The sequence below is a fragment of the Exophiala bonariae genome (assembly GCF_035927105.1).
Source record: "Exophiala bonariae strain CCFEE 5792 chromosome Unknown scaffold_6, whole genome shotgun sequence".
NCBI lineage: Eukaryota > Fungi > Ascomycota > Eurotiomycetes > Chaetothyriales > Herpotrichiellaceae > Exophiala > Exophiala bonariae.
In genome coordinates this window covers 453,469-471,465 of record NW_027042481.1, presented here as the reverse complement: position 1 = coordinate 471,465, position 17,997 = coordinate 453,469, and the positions used below count along the sequence as shown (strand labels likewise).

Here is a 17,997-nt window from a genome sequence, read left to right as displayed (position 1 = left end):
TAACAGACAGGGGGGCGATTGGCGAGTAACCGATTTGGGAGCAGGGAGTCGCATAGCAACAGGATGTTCATATCCAGCCATACTCGAGCCGAAAAGTATTTGATCTTTGCCTGAGTAACACGGCTGGGGTTAAGTGCTGCTGACTCCCCTTCTGGAACGTCACCAGACTTTGCGTGGCACGATTATTCTTTACCACCAAAGCACGGCGACATTCAGGTAAGATTCGATCCGGACTAGTGATACCTCCTTTCGCACGATTACTAGGTAAGCTTCATGATGGGACTTTGTGCGACAGAGCAATGAGACGAAGAAAGGACGGAATGTATTGAGTGTAACGCTGCATATCTTCACCAGCACAACTTTGTGCGCTGTTTGTGCAGGGTCAAGACGTTGAATCAGTCTGGTCGTTTGAAATAACAAGCTGTAGTCAGCGGGTGTAAGCGAGACAGGTCAATAATTTACCTAGGCAGTTCTCGGACTACTACTGTTGACATGGCAAGAATGAGGAGGAGATGAAGACAATCCTTCTAAATGTGGAACTTCTGCTTCACCATCCGGTTCGTCCGGGATCGCGCGAACTCGGACTGACATAACATTGGGGAACCAGCTTCGCAAGAGACAGATTCAGGACGTCACAATCGATGGGACACAAAAATTGGCAATCGAAAAGTTGGTTTTGATAGAGCTGATATCAGGCAGCAGCGATTCAAGCAGGTGGCATGGGATGCTGTGATGGCTTTGCCTAGCCGCTGGTAAGGAGTACTCAGCAGATTTGAATTTCGCAACTTCGACATGGATTGAGCAGTGTAATTTGTGAGGCTCCAAACGGTCCAATCTGCGATACCGAACAAAGTTGATTCCGATTGAAGACCTGCGAAGTCGAATGTAAGTTGAGAAGATGTGTATATTATTAGGGGTTGCCAGCCTTGCCAGAGGCGAGTGTTGCGTCATCTCTCCTCAGTCAAATTTAGAGGCCGAAGCGCACGAGATCCAGGCCCACGCTATTGCGCGGCAAGCTTCACAAGAGAGGAGCAAGTACGGCACCGCAAGATGCCAATGATATTTCGACCCTGGATGTTTGGACGTCGGGCTTCAGATATCCTACTACCTCACCACGGAAGTTGGAGAAAAATCGTGTTAGTGACCGGCGGCAAGCCAACATAACGGCTGGTGGCAATGCCATAACGTGAATCATGATTTCCAAACCCGTTTGTCATATGATGTCGCGAAGTAGCGTGTTGTCAGAGTTGGAAAAGAAGCTGTGCTGGATCAAATTTCTCCGTGTAGCGATTTCGAGTTCGAGGAGGTATTCTTGCCAAGACTTTCGGATATGTTTATCCGCAGGCCGCAAGCCAATATCTGCAGCCTTGTGTCTTTCTTGCACAACTAAAGTCTCGACTTTCGACCGGAGCGTGAAAACCCGCCCCTCTGCAGCAACAGACCCAGCAAAACACTGTCCCATCGGGCCTCGGTTTAAAATGCCTGTTAAGCCACTTTCCTTCAAAGGTGATGCGAAGAAGCCCAAGAAGAGAAAGCAAAGGAGTTACGAAGATGACGACTCCGGCGCTCTCGTCGCAGCCGGATCCCAGCCAACTGTCGACACGGCCGAAGATGACTCCTGGACAATGCCTGACCAGCCCTCTGACCTCGCCGGTCCGACCATCATAGTTCTACCTACAAGCCCACCCACCTGCCTTGCCTCTGACGCCCACGGGAACATTTTCGCATCGCAACTGGAAAACATTGTCGAGAGTTATGAAGAGACCGCGGAGCCACATGATGTGAGACAGGTATGGGTTGCTAGCACTGTAGCCGGCACGGGCCAGATCAGCTTCAAGGCAAGTCATGGCGGATATCTGTCCTGCGACTCTATAGGGGTCCTAGGTGCACGACGAGAAGCAAGAGGCCCGGAGGAAATGTTCACAGTCGAAGCCGCCGAGACGGCTGAGGGTAGGCAGCGCTTTAGATTACGGACTACGGCTTCCAAAACCGCGGATGGAGATAAAGGACGACGCTATCTGTCCGTCACGGTGGAGACGAGCACCAGCACCGCGAAAGCAGAAGACGACGATGCGAAGAAAAAAGTGTCCATCTCAATACAGGGTGACGGCGAGGCAGAATCGAAAACCACACAGGTCGTGCTCAAGATGCAGGCGAGGTTCAAGCCGCGGCTGCAGCAACACAAGGAGACCAAGGCCAAGGAGAAAGTCAGCCGTCGAGAACTCGAGCAGGTTGTGGGAAGGAAGCTCGAGGACGACGAAGTCAAACGGCTAAAACGGGCAAAGAAAGACGGCACTTACTATGAGGAGATCCTCGATGTGAGGGTAAAGGGAAAACATGATAAATTTGCCAGCTACTAATGTGTTTTTGGCTCGGCTCAGGTCGAGCTTGGTGCCAGAAGTCCATCCTTCTTATAGGTTGCATTCATGTGCAGACGCCGCAAGCCGGTCATATCACGATGGAAAACAGCTTGTCACGAAAGAACAACCAAGCATGTACTTTTTGTAACTCTGCGACTGCTACGTGCCAAATTGGTGCTGCCTGCCACAGAGTCTCAGAGACATGATAGCTCTGAGGAAATGCTCGACGTTGTTTCCAACACCACCCTTGGCCCATCCTCATCATCAAATCCATGAAGACATCAGGCATTCCAAGGTATCATTTGTACAACATAGCAATTTCCCAATCCATCAACGCTATGCAAACAAGATACGGACATAAAATCATGATGTGTACAAGGCTAAAACATTACTCATATCTGGGGATAAAACGGCCAACGATACGACGCCCTGTTTGAGAAGTCAGTCAGTCAGTCATCACTCATATCAAGGAGCGGGCAGAACCGCATTGAACTTACATAAGGGCCTCGAAACATCGGCAGTCCGCGCCTCATTAGCCTGTTGGTCGTAATTCTGGGCTTGTTGGCGTGCAAGTCTTTCGCGCCGCCAGGCTCTCCTAGCTGTGATGCCTTGAGAGCGAACGTCTGCAGGCATGTCATCGTCAATTTGAGTTGATCGGAGTCTAGTAACCGGTTGCAATTCAGAAGCGGTACCATGGGCTCCGCTGGCACTACTGTTAGGTGGAGGTCTATTGTTCGGAGCAGTCGAGAATCTCCGGACAGTGTTTCGGATTGCAGAGATGGGAGTAGACCCAGTGGTAGGATTCGACTCTGGTGGGAGTGCCGCAGCGATTCTTCGTTCGCGCATTCGTCGGACAAGTCGTTCTCTCCGAACCATCAGGTTGGTCACCACAACAGGACAATATCCTGCTGGGAGTGCTGATTTCTTGCACATCGGACACAATGAGCTGTTGTCACGAAGGAACGGATCAATACATTCTGGATGGAAGATGTGGTTGCAGGGAAGCTCTCGGACTGTCGTCTCGCCATTCACAAAATCATCCAGACAAATCGGACAAGTTGCTTGTGTGAACTGGACTTCCCTCGGCGCGGATACGACAGGGGTCATGTCGTTCGCTCCTGTCTTGGCTGAATTCTCGACTGTTTCTGTGGTACCAGTCGTCCCTTCAGCCTTGGACGTAAAGACGTATTGTGGCATTTTATCCAGTTGATCTTGCGGGACATTGAGCCGTTTGATACCTAGAGCTTCGAGATCGACTTCGCCAGCAGCCACACGACGTTGTAATGCACGACGTTGCCGACGTTGCACACAATGCATCAAGATGGAAGTGATAAGGACCACCGCGAGCAAGATAGCGAGCACAATGATCAAAAAGACCCATAGCGAAGGAATACCGCTCGATTGACTGATGTCCATTCGAGTGTAGAGTCTGACCGTGTCATTGGGGTTATAGAGTTGCACCAGCTCGTTACCATACGGCGCCGAAGACATATTTCCAGAATACTGCGCCAATTCCTCCAGCATATATACCCCGAGCATACCTGGAAGGGCATAGATGGGGAATTGGTTGTCGGATTTCCAACGACCGCCATCCTCGAGAGACCATGACTGATCACTGACAGGTGGAGGGCGATCGCTTGAATTATCCGGATGGAAGAAGATCGCACCTCGAGCGTTGTCGAAGCGCATCACCTCGAGATAAGATTGTACACAGGCAGGATCCGTCCATGGCGCTACTGCAATGAGCGGGTAATTCCCCAACGGTACTTGTGCTCGTGTTGTTACGTTGGCAGGTGCGAGAGACTGTGTTGCATTGCTGCACGGCGTGTCGTCCGGGAGCTCTGGGTAGTAGAGTAGGCCTTGGATGACGTTCCAACGCTGTGGATTGTTGGCCGATAGAGTGCGTATCACGCCGGAGGCTCGCAGCGAAAAGCCAAAGGCATCCTTGTGAACATGTCAGCGTTATCTTTCAAGTTATAACTTTGATTTTCATGATGCATACAGTGACTATCCGGGCGCCATTGGAATTGTCGTATTCAGGATTGGGGATGACAATGGCGACGACACCAAAGTCTGAGACAGCTGGATAGGTTGTCAGAAGATATGGTTCAGTGTATTGTAGAGTGAATGCAACGCACACATTACGGCTCAAAGCCGACGGGCGATGACAGGAGTTAGATATGGCCTCAATTTCTCGACCTCATGGTATGGCCAGAGGAAGTTGTTCAGTGGGTTTCAAATGGTGTCGCAGACAGAAGCGGTGTTGTACAGGGAAACTGCTCGGCAGCCAATGGATAGCCTATGGTACGGAAGTCTGTAGAGAAAAAGCTATTGTCTTGGAGACATTTCAGTCAAGCATTCGAAACTTCCAAGAACGACTCAGTAAGATGACAATGTCGATGACGAGAAGACCAAGTCTTTTGACTCTGAAGAGCGAGGCGCAGGGAGGTGGTCAGGATAGATAGAACGAGTGTTCCAAGCCTGAAGGTGGCGGTTACAGGAATCCGCGGCTGGGCTCCATCTTTCGGACTTTACAGCTGCATTGTTCTTCGCAGGTTATCTCAGCGGGCCTGGATCGAGTCTCAGATGTGTGCATCATGTCCCTCGCCTTCGCCTACCAGCGCCTAGGACCAGTCGGTCTTGCTGGGTCTTGGGCACCAATCCCGCCTAGGGATGGCTTTTCTGGGCTCGTCTGGGCATCAGCCTTGGGGCTGCAGACAGGCCAAATAAGCGGCTTGTCTGGTCCGTGACATGGGACTAGTGATTTGGCAATGACGAGTTTCATCACAGCCGATCGGTCCGTTTGCTGTTTCGGTCCACTTGGGTCTTGGCGTCACGTGTGTTGACCTGGATTGTGACTGCGAACTGCCTCGCGAGATCCAACGCCTGCTTCATGGCCCAGATGCATCGCGCCAGTTGTCATCATCAACACTGATCTAGACAGGATTTCGAACGCGTCTTGACCCCGGAATCATTCCACCCAAGTCGACTGTAACGGGAGTGTCCCGTCCTGCTAAACAGACCAGGATCTTTTTCGCGATATGAACCACCTTGAGTTTCCTTGATCAACCATCAATCCACCATTTATCGTCGTGCATAAAATATCCAGTCGCAAGAATGCCTCCCCTCGGCAGTGCAAGTAAGGGTAAAGGCAAGAACAAAGATACGCGCCGCTCTCGCAGCCGAAACACCACCCCGAGTTCGGTCATCAGTGCTGGGACTGCCCCAATGACAACCGGTGCGACAACCACACCCCTTCTCGATTTGGACTTGAACAAGTTGCTCGTTTCTTCCAAGCCAAACTATGCCGAAGCCACAGAGTATCTCGACAGTCATGGCGTCAAGGCCGAACCCAAACTGTTGCAAGACATTATAGAGCAGTTGAAGCACCTGAGTGAATCGGCCGAAAAACGGATCGAGTCTTGCGAAAAGGCAATTCGTCTCATACACGAACAGAAAAAAGATTTGGAGTCCGATCAACAAGATCGAGAGCGCCAGGCTGAACACGCTCGACGTCAGAAGGCGCGGAAGGAAGAGTCGCAGAAGAACCCAAAGGCGAAAAAGCGGAAGGATCGAACGGAAACTTTTGACAGTGTTGAGATCAAGCGTGAAGGTAAGTGTGCAAGTTTATGTCTGTCATTGATATTCATTCACTTTTACCGCAATCCACGAGTGGAAGCATAGCCGGTTGTTCTCGATTATGTGTTCATATACCTCATTCTCTTACTGACACTTCATAACAGATGAACCTCTGAAAATCAAACTTGGTCGTGCCACTGGCACTCCCGGTCCTGTTGATAGTCCTTCGCCCTCAAAGAAGACAAAGCTTAGCCCCGGAACTTCCTCCCTTTCAGAAGTTGCCGACTCCCCAGAGGCTGCTGCAGCAAGCGGTCATCCCTCTCCAGCAAAATCTGACGTTTCAATGTCCGACGCCGAAGAAAACCGTGTTATTCATGGACAGCCTCCAGTTCCTCAACAAGGGTTCTTCCCCGATCCGCTTGCACCAGATCCGGTCATCTATCACATACGAGACATCACGCCGGACATGACAGATGCGGAGAAGAAAGAAATCTACAGTGTGACGGCCTATCCAACAACCGATCTAAGTGATCAGATTGCTGGAGTTCCACCGGACAAAGACTTCAGCAATGCAAAACCCAGTAATCAAGTTGCACCCAACACGTTCCTTGCCTATGTGGAGCCCTATGTTCGCCCTCTAACAGAAGAAGATATGGCATGGCTAAGAGAGCGGGTAAGACCGCCGCAGCTGATCGTAGGATACATTAGACTAACATAACTTCAGGGAGATCGAGTAACTCCTTTCCTAGCCGTACCTCGAGGCAAGCGTCACTACACCGAAATCTGGGCCGAAGAAGATGGAACTGTTTTGGTAGACGGCAGCCATGACAAGCTTCCAGCTAACCAACCTCGAGGCAACGTCGAACAGATTAATGACGACAACCTGTCCACCGATCAAGTCTCAACCGGTCCTCTTGCTAGCCGCCTCCTTTCGTTGTTGCGGTTCGAGCACAGAGCACCAATAAGTGAAAACACTAATGGCACAAACGAGTTGAACTCATTTATGGATGTCAACGACAGCATGGACTTGGATGGGCTCACCAATGGCCATGATAGCGCAGAAAAACCTCTACCTCCTGCTTCGGCGGTTTCTGATATGGCAGGTTCCAAGTCGTCAATCTCACAACGCCTCGATTACGTACAAACAGAAGATCGTCTGAAAAATGAACTACGCCATATCGGTTTCCTCGGGCAAGATGAAAATCCTGATTATGACGCCCATCATGATGACGACATCAGTGAAAGAATGAGACTTCTTCAGGCCGAGCTTCGTCGGGTCATGATTGTCAATGGTGCTCGAAAAGCTCGGTTGCTCGATCTAGCCAAGGAACGCCTTGCCTACCAAGAGTATAGCACAATTCATGAGGATCTTGACAGTCAAGTGCAGCAAGCTTACCTCAAACGAACCAGAACTCTTGGAAAGTCCAAGAAAGGCGGTCCTGGTGCCAATAAACCAAGACCAGGTAGTCACAATGTTGGGCATGGTACTGCAACGAGTATTAATAGAGCTCGAGATATTGGTGACAATGCACGAATGCTCATGGATAGACGCAAGAGGTGGGAGAGCTGTATCGGTCCGGTTTTCAAGGATATGAAACATGGTATTCCACCTCCTGGAACGAGTATTTGGGATCCAAAGCTCATGGAAGCATATGAGAAAGCGGAGATGGAAGCTCTCGATGAAGAATTGGCAGAATGATCCCCACGAATGAGATTATCTTGATGATTCACGGATTGACGAATTCTATCTTCATGAACCGTGCACGGTTGTCTGGCACGTGACCGACAAAGCGTGACCAAGAAAACCAAACACCCACATCTACCTCACCGATGGCTGGCATTGAATACTTGCTACAGCATAGTCACTTTCGAGGACAATCAGTTCGCCTGTTTCATACAAGTGTTTCAAGGTTGTCCCAACAAAGTGGTTAACCCCATTGCTTCCGTTTGCTCGAATGACCAGCATTGGCTTGTTGGCAACAATGGAACTTCATATCTAACCAACTCCGGCATGATATGCTTTGTTCGTGCCTCGCACTATGCAGAATCAATTATTCTATCAATGGACCTGATTCCGTATGTCAATCTGCTCTTCCATCATTCTGTTGTTCTCTTCCTTCTCATTCCCCAAACTTAAGGCACCACTTGTCTCTTCAAAGTGTCTTCTGCGAAAGCTGCTTGCGTACAGTGACTACTCTGTAGCAATCGACCATGACGGCGCCGCTTGGAGACTTCAAAGTAGATTGGGATTTCCAGTCGTTCACAAAACGCGGTAGTGGCCGTAGCGCCACAGCACCCCGCCATATCAGTCGACTCTTCAACTGGACAAGGGGACCTGGTAGGGCAGATGGGGAGCCGAAAAGGCCTGGCACCAAATTCCGCCACATGTTCTATACCAAATTGGACGTCGAAGACCACGCCGAGTGGCAGTTCGAACGTCCACTCGGTGTCGGCGGGTACGGAGCCGCAGCCTTATTCCGGAAAAGGGATGCATCTCAGAATGTTGTTGATGTGAGTTTTGTCGTGTGCACTCCAGTTGGGTGTCTCCAGCATTTCCTTATTCAGAGTACACTGACCCAGTCGTCTTTTCATGTAGGAATTCGCCTTGAAAGTCACCGACGTTAAGGACTCTTACAGGGTTCATAAAGATAAGCCGGGCCTGACGAAAGAAGCGGCGATTATGGCTCAACTCAATGACTTCGGCTGTCCCAGCATCTTGCGCCTACGTCAATTCCAGGAACACTCTTATGAGTGGTTTTGTCGGTATTATTTTGAGTACGCTGACCTGGGTAACTTGAATGAGCTGCGGACCAGGTATATGGCGTGGAGGTGGGTTGAAACCACATTCTTATGTGTGAAAGACTTTGTTTTGCTGATTTTTACTGCAGGATGCGCTTTCCGGAGCCGTTTTTGTGGCATGTTTTCCTTCATCTGGCCAAAGCCTGTCAGAAGTTCGAGGCCAGCGAATTCAGAAGCTTGAAACAAGACACATTTGGAAAGAAGCTCGAGACGGCCTATCTCCTCCACAATGATATTAAGCTTGACAATAGTAATTCTCATCTCATAACAGACCTTTATTGCTTCCGAGCTAACTTCTTGACAGTTTTCTTATGCACGGCCCCGGATGATGGCAACATCGCAAATATGTATCCTATTCCAAAGGTCGCCGACTTCGGCCTTGCCACTATTATTGAGAGCGCAAGAGCTGAGTCAGCTCGAGTTTGCAATAAGAAGCTCAGGATAGGAGTTAAACACTGGGAGCCGCCTGAATTCCGATTTGAACAGAATCAAAAACACCCAGACCGATATTTCTTTAATCAAGACACGGGCCAGGTCGATGACTCGTATGGCGATGACCCTCGAAATCAGCATCGGATCTCATCCCAGGCAAATATCTGGGCAATTGGCATGGTTATGTGGCTTCTGGTCTCTCATAGTGATCCCCGGGTTCTCAGCGACAAAGTCGACGATATCCTAACGGGACGCCGAAAATTAAATCATTATTGGGAGACAGAAGCCCTTATCCTTGATGAGGAAGATTTTGGTCTCGATGATGAGGACGAGGACGACAATGAAGATAAAGTTAAATACAGCGCGAGACTACTCTACCGTATTCAACAGTGCACTAGCTTGAAGCCACATTTTCGGCCAAGCGCGGGCAGGTTAGTCGAGCAAATCGAGGAACGTTTGATACATTGGGAACGGAAAGTCAGCGCTGCCAGGGCTAGGGGAGGAGCCGACAACACAAAAGTTTACTTCAAGATGCACGAGTTCAAGGGTCTCTCACTAGGAGATGTGAACATGTATAGGCTGGGCAACTCCTTCTGGTCGCACTTTACGCAGGCCCTGATCTGGGAACCGCCGGAAGTGGAGTTCGTAGTCCCTCCCGAAGCCCCAGCGGAGGCGATCCTGCATGAAGATCTGGGTGCTCCTGAGCCTATAGTCAGGGATATCAGACGAAGGTGGAGAGCTGCGGTTAGGAGACGAGACAATCCGAGGGGTGCACTACCACGGCCTCCGCCTCCGCCTCCTCCTCCTGAGGGTGGTCAGGGTCCGGAGGATGAGGTAGAGAGACCGGAAAACCCAGCGGGCGTGGTGAATCTACAGCCACCTCCTCCAGCAGAACCTCCTGAGCTCTTCTACACTGCTCAAGAGCCACCGGAGGGTCGGCGCGGAAGGAAACGGCGGGCCACCGAAATGGAGCAAGATGTACAAGAGGAAGACGATGAAGAGAGCAATTACAGCGAAACAAACACGGAAACTAGAGACGAGGACATTGATGACAGTCAGCGTTGGTGGAGGAGGTGGAGATGGTGGAACGAACAACCTGACGTTCACGGATGACCAGGCCTCTGCGACAGTGGCCAAGAGTATCTTATCACCCATCGATACTAACTAGACACTAAGTCCAAACCTATAAATGACTCAATTGGAGGACCCCCATTATTTATTTTCCCTTTGCATATAACTCCTTCGGCACACCGGTCATCGTGCAAGCCCCGAATTTCCAATACCCGCCATTCAGCCTCGCAACCCAATTCCCCATGAAGTCCTTCGCCAGCTTCGGCACCTCTGGGAAATCCTTCCACAGCCCGTCCTCGAACGTTCGGTCCAGATTGCAAAGGTAGAAAGGGATCCGTGTTGCCGCCGAATGCAGCGTAAACTTTCCGATGCTTTGTTTATCCCATAGCTCGTTGAGATGGATTTTGTCGCCGTACTTTCTCAACGCAAGCAGCGACGGGATTTCGTCGGATAGATGTTGGTGGAGTGGCGGGCCAAAGGAATTGATGATGGAGCGCATATGATCGCCTGAGAATGTCTTCTCTTTGCCTTTCAGTGATCGTAGATAGGATCCGTATTCTTTGATACCCTTCTCGAAGATTTCTATTTCATGTTAGATTCACTTTAGTGTCGATGATCTCAGCAAGAGTGCTTTACTCAAGACTCAATAATAAGAGAAGCGCTCGACAGGACTCACTATGCTGCTCAACATTCGCATCCATGATCCCTTTCTCCCCAGCAGCTTCCTCAATCCAGGGGAAGAACTCTTGCTCCTCACCTGTATGATGCGCATCGATCGCATCATACCAGCAGTACGCATACCCAACGAAAGCTTTCTTATCTCCATCCTTGACGTGCGGCGCCTGTAGATATATCGTGTTCAAAGATCGCAATAGCAGATTGTGGAACACCGCCATTGAACTTGCCGCTTCCACATATTCGTCCGTTTTGGTATCTGACTATCAGTAAATTAGATCTTCTGATTATGAAGATCTTTTGTGTTGGCGGGTGTTCTTTCTTACCAGATTCTGCACATGCTTCGGTGTCGCTATCATGGTGAACGGCGTTGATGCCCATTCGAAAGGCCCAGTCGAGGGGACCATTGCGAGTGTAGGCGAGTCAGAAGCCGACCTGCGAGTGGTAGCGAACCTGAACAGTAGGAAAGGCACCGCAGAATACACTGCCACCCGAATTGCTCTGCGAGACAAGGCTGGTGATACCCGTGCAAGCAGCATTGGCATCTAGAGTCATGGCTGTACTTTGCTGATGCGGTTCTTCTGCCAGAGTTTATGACTTATGCTACTTGTACATTTACTCACGGTTCTCGACGCTTTGCCAAGGGTAATGGTTACCGTACTCGTATTGTGAGTTTCCCATCTCGAGGACTCTTTGGTGGTTGCGGTTTGCACAAGGTTCAGGAATCAGGCTGCAGAGAAAGGTTACTGGTGTTGTCATGAGCGCCCAGGGGCTAACATGCGCCACTTGGGCTTGGCTGGTTCCTGGACGACCACCAGAGAAAGCCTATAACGGAGGAGCCTGGTGCTGTAGTTAACTACCACAGCGGCTAAGTTGCCCGCACATTTCTACCTCTCCATCCAACAAAGAACGAATCTTTCTTCCTTTTGGACCACTTCATGGTATAACATTGTCTCTTCCGACTCAAATGATTCTTCATATCATTCCCTGATATTATCACTCCATAACAACTGCAACATGTTCATCCATATATTTGTTGATATCTCCCAAAAAGCATGCAGCGATGATGCTTACACAACCTGCAGCAATGCTTCCGAGATAAACAAATTTGTAACTTTCTGCATATGCCAATTGTCCAGCGGCCACTACAGCTTCGTATACCGTCTCGTTCGCTAGACCTGGAATTCTCTTCATCTCTTCCAGGAGAGCTGCACCAGTCAGAGTGATGGCTTCCTCGATGTACGTTTCATTTTTGATCCCGTATGCATACATTGTGCCGCCAATATATTTGATCGCATTGCCAGTGAACTTTGAGAGGAAAACGTTGTAGTAGGCACAGTATCCGATTGAACCACCAATGACACGGACTGCAAGAGTCAACGCACTGACAGTGGCAATCAAGTCATCCGGGCATATGATTGTGGTGATGATCGATGCAGGAACAACGATACCTCCTATTCCAAGACCGCCGAGAATCAGAAGGGGCCACAGCTTGTTCATATTGTGCGGTGTGGCACATGCCAAAGACGCAACGCCTAAATTGAGCGTCAGTATACAATAGGACCATGAGGGCAAGTATGTTTACCAGCAGTCATGAGGCAGCTAGCTGCAATCATAAGCTCCTTATTCCGACCTCGGAAGACGGATAGCAGCCAAAGAGTGATACAGGCTCCTATCATGATGGCCATGCCGGCTGGGAAAACGCGCAACCCGACCATAACGGGGTCATGGCCATACACGTTAAATGCCTGCGTCGGCCAAAACATTAAAAACGAGAAGAAGTTGGCTCCAGAAATGAAAGTGATAAGCAGAGTAAGTGACAGAATCCTAGGATCTTGCTTGAGCCGCCTGGGAAACATCGGATGCGGTGCCCACCAGCCTTCCCAGAAAATAAAGGTCACGATTATGAGTGCTCCAAGGATGAGTGGCACAAGAACATGAGCAGAGTTCCAAGCGTACTGAGCCATGGTAATCCGTCAGTGTGGCTCAATGGTTTGTTCTCAGAGATACTGACCTGGTATCCGCCCCACTGCATCCCGGCCATGAATCTAGAAACAATTGGTTAGCACACTCCTCTGACGAAACTCCGAAGACTGGGAGGTAGCACAACACTGAAAGAGAAGAGAAGCTAAATCGGACTCACAAAATCATGCCGCTAATGGACAGAAATCCTCCGACGTAATCGATCTCGGCGAGAACTTCACGCTTCGTCTTGCCTTTCGAGTTGACTCGGGGTGGAGGGAAGTAGAACAAGGCAGTCACGATCAAACCAGCTCCATTCCAAACACAGACTATGATACCGTTGTATCTCCAGCCGGCGTGTGCTGTTAGACTGTCAGCGAAAGATCGCGAAAGCAATTGTCAGATTTGGTATACCGGCGATAAGCTGTGCGTATATTCCTGAAGGGATGAACGGCAGGATGGTGAATATCAAGACTGCAACATAAGCACCACGTTTTCTGGTAGGTGCCATTTCCGAAGTCACGGCCAATGCTGTGAGCTCACTGATACCGGCAGCAGCACCCGCGATCGTGCTCCCAGCGATGAACATGTTCATGTCTTTGGCCGTGGTTTGCACCACGGTACCTATGACAAGAAGAGATGCGCCCAGTAATGCCACATACCTCCGGCCAACAATATCACTTAGCGAACCCACAAAAGGACAAACCCCAGCTAGGGCAAGGAGATTCCCCAACACCTCCGCGAATCAGTATTTGATGAAAATGGATTTCTTGGTCGAACTCACAAACCAAACCCATCTATCGACGCCTCCAATGTCACCATATATATAAGGAGGGATCGAGCCTGTTTCATTCATGAGTGTATGTTATTGATGCCTGGTATCGGAACTGTGCTCACCAAAGATATAGACAGGTATTTGACTACCAGTCCAGAGGAGGGCCATTGCCACCAGGCTCATGAAGCGACGGATGGACATCTTGAAACACGATCAGGGGAACTTTTCCTCAGACTGGCATCTTAAATACTCTACCTTTGGCTCGTGTTCATGATCAAAGTCATCTCCATCGATTCTAAGGCCTGTCTTCCTCTCTGTCTGCTCGATCTTCACAGGGACTTCAATTTCCTCTTCCCGTTCAACATTCTCGGCATGCTGCGCTGGTATCTTTTCCTTGGATGGAACGGAGGATAAATCACGTGCGGTATTGGCGACCTTTGGAGTCATAATACTTGTGTCTCGAATTTCCTTTTCGCAAAAATCCCTTCAACTGGAGAGATAATGAAACAAAAACCACATGAGCAGGACTATTATCTTGTGAGAAGGCAAATAGGACAACCACACTCTGCCACCTTCTTCAATAAGTAGTCTTATCTGTGGGTAATGAGCAGCACAACCTTTACCTAGGTAGGCTGCCTCGGCTGGAAGTTGTGGATCTGCTGTGGTAGCAATGTTTGTTCACAGTGTGCATAAGAGGTGCTCGTACAGTGTTTTGAATCACCTCTCCGCATTGAGCTCCTAATTGCGGAGCAGCTTGTGGGGCAGAGGTAACCCCCGGAATCAGGACACACAAACTGATTAATCAATAATGCCTAATGTCGTGGTTTGGGCAGCTCAAGAATTGGAACAGGCTTATCGTAACCCGTGATGGAAATCCCAGCTCGTCAAGTCGCCACTTCGACTATTGGCGAGCTGACATGGAGTGTGAACTCCACTACCTACTGACTCAAACAGCTTGACTGCTACAATCGCTGAGTAGGTTGACAGCATTGTCGTCCTTTCTGTGATCAACAAGATAAACAACTATCTGGTGGTGATTCACCTCGATATTTGGAAGTATTCACCATTGCCGGAAACGGTCACTCACGCTCGGGGTATTGACGAGTACTCGGTCTGGGTGACCAACAATCTGCAGTAGGGTCTAAGCCTTAAAATTGGTCAGTTAGTTATTTCGATGAAACACGAGACACAATCCGCATATCCATCGAGAAGTGCAAATACTGCATGGAGCACCACGGGACTAAGACTCATGGGATTAACTCCCTAGTATGATACGCAGAGGGGCCGAGGTTATTGAACCAATCGGTATAGATAACCCTTGCAAATTGCATCACCAAGCAGGCGAAGCAACGGCGATGCCTTTTCAAGCATCCACATCGCACTGTTGATCCACCAAAAGGTGTGCTGGTCCCAACTGCCACAAATCACACTAGATATCATATCTCGACTTCTCCCGCAGTTCTGTCAATCTCCCCCGCATCAAGAATCAGAGTGCGGTGATCCCGCCGAGGTAGCCAGAAAAATATCGGTATTGTAATGGCAAGCCCCCATCCTATCCAGGTCGTGCTGTGTGAGACAGTACTACGATGCCAACACCAGTTGCCAAAAAGCGGAAACGGTCAGCGATAGCATGTGTGGCCTGTCACGATCGCAGAGTGAGGTGTAATGTTGCTTCGCAAGGAATTCCTTGCACCAACTGTGCTCACGATGGCACTGGTTGCAGGATATACGGACAGGCCCCGAGCGTGTAAGTGAAGCTCACCTGCGCTCTCAATCTAGTTCTTACATGTTGCTTCGCAGGAAACCAAACCGAACTCTCCAGCCTCGACAGAATCCGGAGCACTTGAATCAAAAGTCTCCTCCAAGTCCAACATTGGTTAGTGGTGTAGCAGAGATCTGATTATACAAATTTTATGCTAATTCGAACATGCAGGAGCATTCCGATAAGCAAGTACACCTCACAAATGTAGAGGTCATAACTGAACGCGAAAACAACCCTCAAGTTAACAGCAACACACAGAATGAGGCTAATTTAGGAGCAAACCATGTTAAGGAGGTAGGAGATCAAGACGCAGATCATACAGAGTCCGTGCTCGTGCCATACCATGCAGGTACCAATTGCTCTCCTCGGCAATGATAATGTTCACCTGACTTTTCCTAGGTGAAGCTGAAGGTCTTGACTTCATTGTAGACATCTGCGCTCCAGATCGACCAGTCAAGGGAAGCACATATATCATTAAACGGACTGTTCACCAGAGAGAACACTTGTCAGAGGCAAGGGACGGTACCCGCTCGTCATTGCCACCCGCTACAATCTGTGATGAGCTGATCCACCACTTCTTCAACCTGGTCTATCCATTTCTCCCTGTTATTGATGCTGGAAGTTTCCTTACTCAGTATAAACAAGACTTGAGTAGCATCAGCAGCCTACTGTTGTGGTCGCTATTCTTCTCCGCTGCAAGTTATGTTCGATTAGATGCTATCAAGCCTCACGGATTTAAGTCGCGCAAATCTTTCAAGGAGTATTGCTATCAACATGCAAAGGTACCAGTTGAACATCATAGCCAGGCTGTCTGCTGATGAGTGACAGGCAATATACGACGCCCAGACTGAAAGTGACAAGACCTCGATTATATCATCAGCTATCCTCCTGGCATTCTGGTACGTTGACCTGGAAGACCTCGATGGCTGCAGCCACTGGCTCGGCATTGCAATTAATTTGTGTCATGGTGTTGGCCTCCACCGTGAACCATATTATGCAAGAGTTCCCGACTCTCCGTTCCCTCCTTCCAGGCTCTCTCTTTGGAGAAGAATCTGGTGGTCCTGCTATTACCGAGATGCCTGGATCGCCTATGCATTTGGCCGTCCAATGCGGCTTCATTTGGACGACTCTGACCTGGAGATGCCACAGGCCGCAGACATAATGGTTGATGTAAAGGACTTGTCATTGGATTTACGCGATAAATATTTGCCGCCTGATTTCGACCGGCTTGCGACTCTGTGGATCACATTACTTCATTTATCAATCAAGCTAGAACATATTCTGCTGTTCCACTACAGACCAAGGCGACCCCCTTTATCGTTAACACAACTGGAGCTTGACTACAACGAGATTATGGAACTTTGTAGTACCCTCCCAGCAGACAACAGCTCTCTGGGCCAGCTGACATTCTTGCATGTGGGACATCTCAAATGTTACTTCAACGCAGTGATAATCGCTCTCCATCGCGGTTACATTCTTGCAACGCCGCATCACCTCCCCCCAGAGGATCGTCGCCAATTAAAACAAATCGCAATCCAGAGATCAAAGGATGCTGCTGCCGGAACAACTGCCACCCTCAACGCACTCGTGATGCGCGATATGATTGACGCGTCTCTAAATATGCTGATAAGCTCCATGATGCCTGCAATGCAAATTCATTTCTATGAGATTGCTAAATCCCAGAATCTGGCACGACAACACGCAAGCCATAATTTAAATCTACACATGATGATACTCTCACACCTCAAAGAGACATTCTGGGCCGCCGAGATCATTCACAAGCTGTTTGATGATGTTCTGAAAGCACTAGAAAGCAGAGCTTCTGGTGCGAAGCCAAACCGAAATACTGAGAAAATACTGGCAAACCCAACCTCGATGTCGCAGCCAAGCCAATATGGAGAGTCCTTCGTGGATCCCTCCATGGTACTGGGGTCACCATCGACTAGTATTTCTCCAACTACTTTCGAAGAACTGTTCACGACATTCAGCCAATTTGACAATTTGCAGTGTCTGTTCAATTTTGAGGGAGGGTAAGGCTGATTCCACGAAGGGGAGGCATTGACCCATGGCTAACGGTAACCATTAGCGCCGCAACAAGTTGGGATTTGCAACCATCGCTTGACATGGATGCATCATGCTCATCAGAAAATCTCAATTTCGAGCGACCCTAGTTGTTAGCCTCCGTGCTATTGTGTGTGGTGTGAGCCAAAGACATATGATACACATATATTTGTTTTTTTAAGGGGTTTAATCGATGAATCCGTTGAATGGGATAAAGGTAATAGAACTGGCGAGGGGGGAAACATCTCCCTTTACCTGGCATCAATTCCCACAGTGGATGCCATGCTTCCGAGAAAAAAGTGACAACAAAAGGTGAGCCCTAGGCGCGCTGGTGGATGGGATACGCTCTAATCACTAGGCTACCGATGCTGGCAATAGTTTCGAGGGTGATCTGTAAAGGCATAGGATTCTCGTTTCAGAGCCTGAAGACAATTGAACATCAAAGTCAGCTGTAAATCTGGTACTTGAAATAAAATAATCTACGGCCGCAGCGCCCGCTATTCAGTTTCATTTCCTAAATG

At 49.2% G+C, this 17,997-nt stretch overlaps 7 protein-coding genes across 7 annotated transcripts; 4 read left to right on the top strand and 3 right to left on the bottom strand.

The window, feature by feature from the left end:
• Nucleotides 1–1,478: 1,478 nt before the first annotated feature.
• LTR84_011628 (uncharacterized protein) lies at nt 1,479–2,360 on the top strand (the record flags this gene model as incomplete). Its single annotated transcript, XM_064855157.1, has 1 exon — nt 1,479–2,360. The coding sequence occupies one exon, from the start codon at nt 1,479–1,481 to the stop codon at nt 2,358–2,360; it is 882 nt and encodes a 293-aa protein (XP_064708746.1).
• A 388-nt stretch (nt 2,361–2,748) lies between these two features.
• Nucleotides 2,749–4,502, bottom strand: LTR84_011627 (uncharacterized protein; the record flags this gene model as incomplete). The annotated part of the gene is made up of 4 exons (XM_064855156.1): nt 2,749–2,789; nt 2,858–4,304; nt 4,363–4,442; nt 4,499–4,502. The coding sequence occupies 4 exons, from the start codon at nt 4,500–4,502 to the stop codon at nt 2,749–2,751; spliced, it is 1,572 nt and encodes a 523-aa protein (XP_064708745.1).
• Nucleotides 4,503–5,477: 975 nt separating this feature from the next.
• On the top strand, nt 5,478–7,638 carry LTR84_011626 (uncharacterized protein; the record flags this gene model as incomplete). The annotated part of the gene is made up of 3 exons (XM_064855155.1): nt 5,478–5,973; nt 6,104–6,612; nt 6,664–7,638. The coding sequence occupies 3 exons, from the start codon at nt 5,478–5,480 to the stop codon at nt 7,636–7,638; spliced, it is 1,980 nt and encodes a 659-aa protein (XP_064708744.1).
• A 512-nt stretch (nt 7,639–8,150) lies between these two features.
• LTR84_011625 (uncharacterized protein) lies at nt 8,151–10,283 on the top strand (the record flags this gene model as incomplete). Its single annotated transcript, XM_064855154.1, has 4 exons — nt 8,151–8,450; nt 8,536–8,768; nt 8,828–8,988; nt 9,043–10,283. 4 exons carry the CDS (start codon nt 8,151–8,153, stop codon nt 10,281–10,283), a joined length of 1,935 nt encoding a protein of 644 aa, XP_064708743.1.
• Nucleotides 10,284–10,386: 103 nt separating this feature from the next.
• On the bottom strand, nt 10,387–11,323 carry LTR84_011624 (uncharacterized protein; the record flags this gene model as incomplete). Its single annotated transcript, XM_064855153.1, has 3 exons — nt 10,387–10,823; nt 10,918–11,179; nt 11,243–11,323. 3 exons carry the CDS (start codon nt 11,321–11,323, stop codon nt 10,387–10,389), a joined length of 780 nt encoding a protein of 259 aa, XP_064708742.1.
• Nucleotides 11,324–11,912: 589 nt separating this feature from the next.
• LTR84_011623 (uncharacterized protein) lies at nt 11,913–14,100 on the bottom strand (the record flags this gene model as incomplete). The annotated part of the gene is made up of 8 exons (XM_064855152.1): nt 11,913–12,451; nt 12,502–12,874; nt 12,931–12,964; nt 13,060–13,240; nt 13,293–13,614; nt 13,663–13,721; nt 13,776–13,854; nt 13,909–14,100. 8 exons carry the CDS (start codon nt 14,098–14,100, stop codon nt 11,913–11,915), a joined length of 1,779 nt encoding a protein of 592 aa, XP_064708741.1.
• Nucleotides 14,101–15,580: 1,480 nt separating this feature from the next.
• LTR84_011622 (uncharacterized protein) lies at nt 15,581–17,586 on the top strand (the record flags this gene model as incomplete). The annotated part of the gene is made up of 4 exons (XM_064855151.1): nt 15,581–15,764; nt 15,815–16,197; nt 16,244–17,445; nt 17,502–17,586. The coding sequence occupies 4 exons, from the start codon at nt 15,581–15,583 to the stop codon at nt 17,584–17,586; spliced, it is 1,854 nt and encodes a 617-aa protein (XP_064708740.1).
• Between the last annotated feature and the right edge of the window lie 411 nt (nt 17,587–17,997).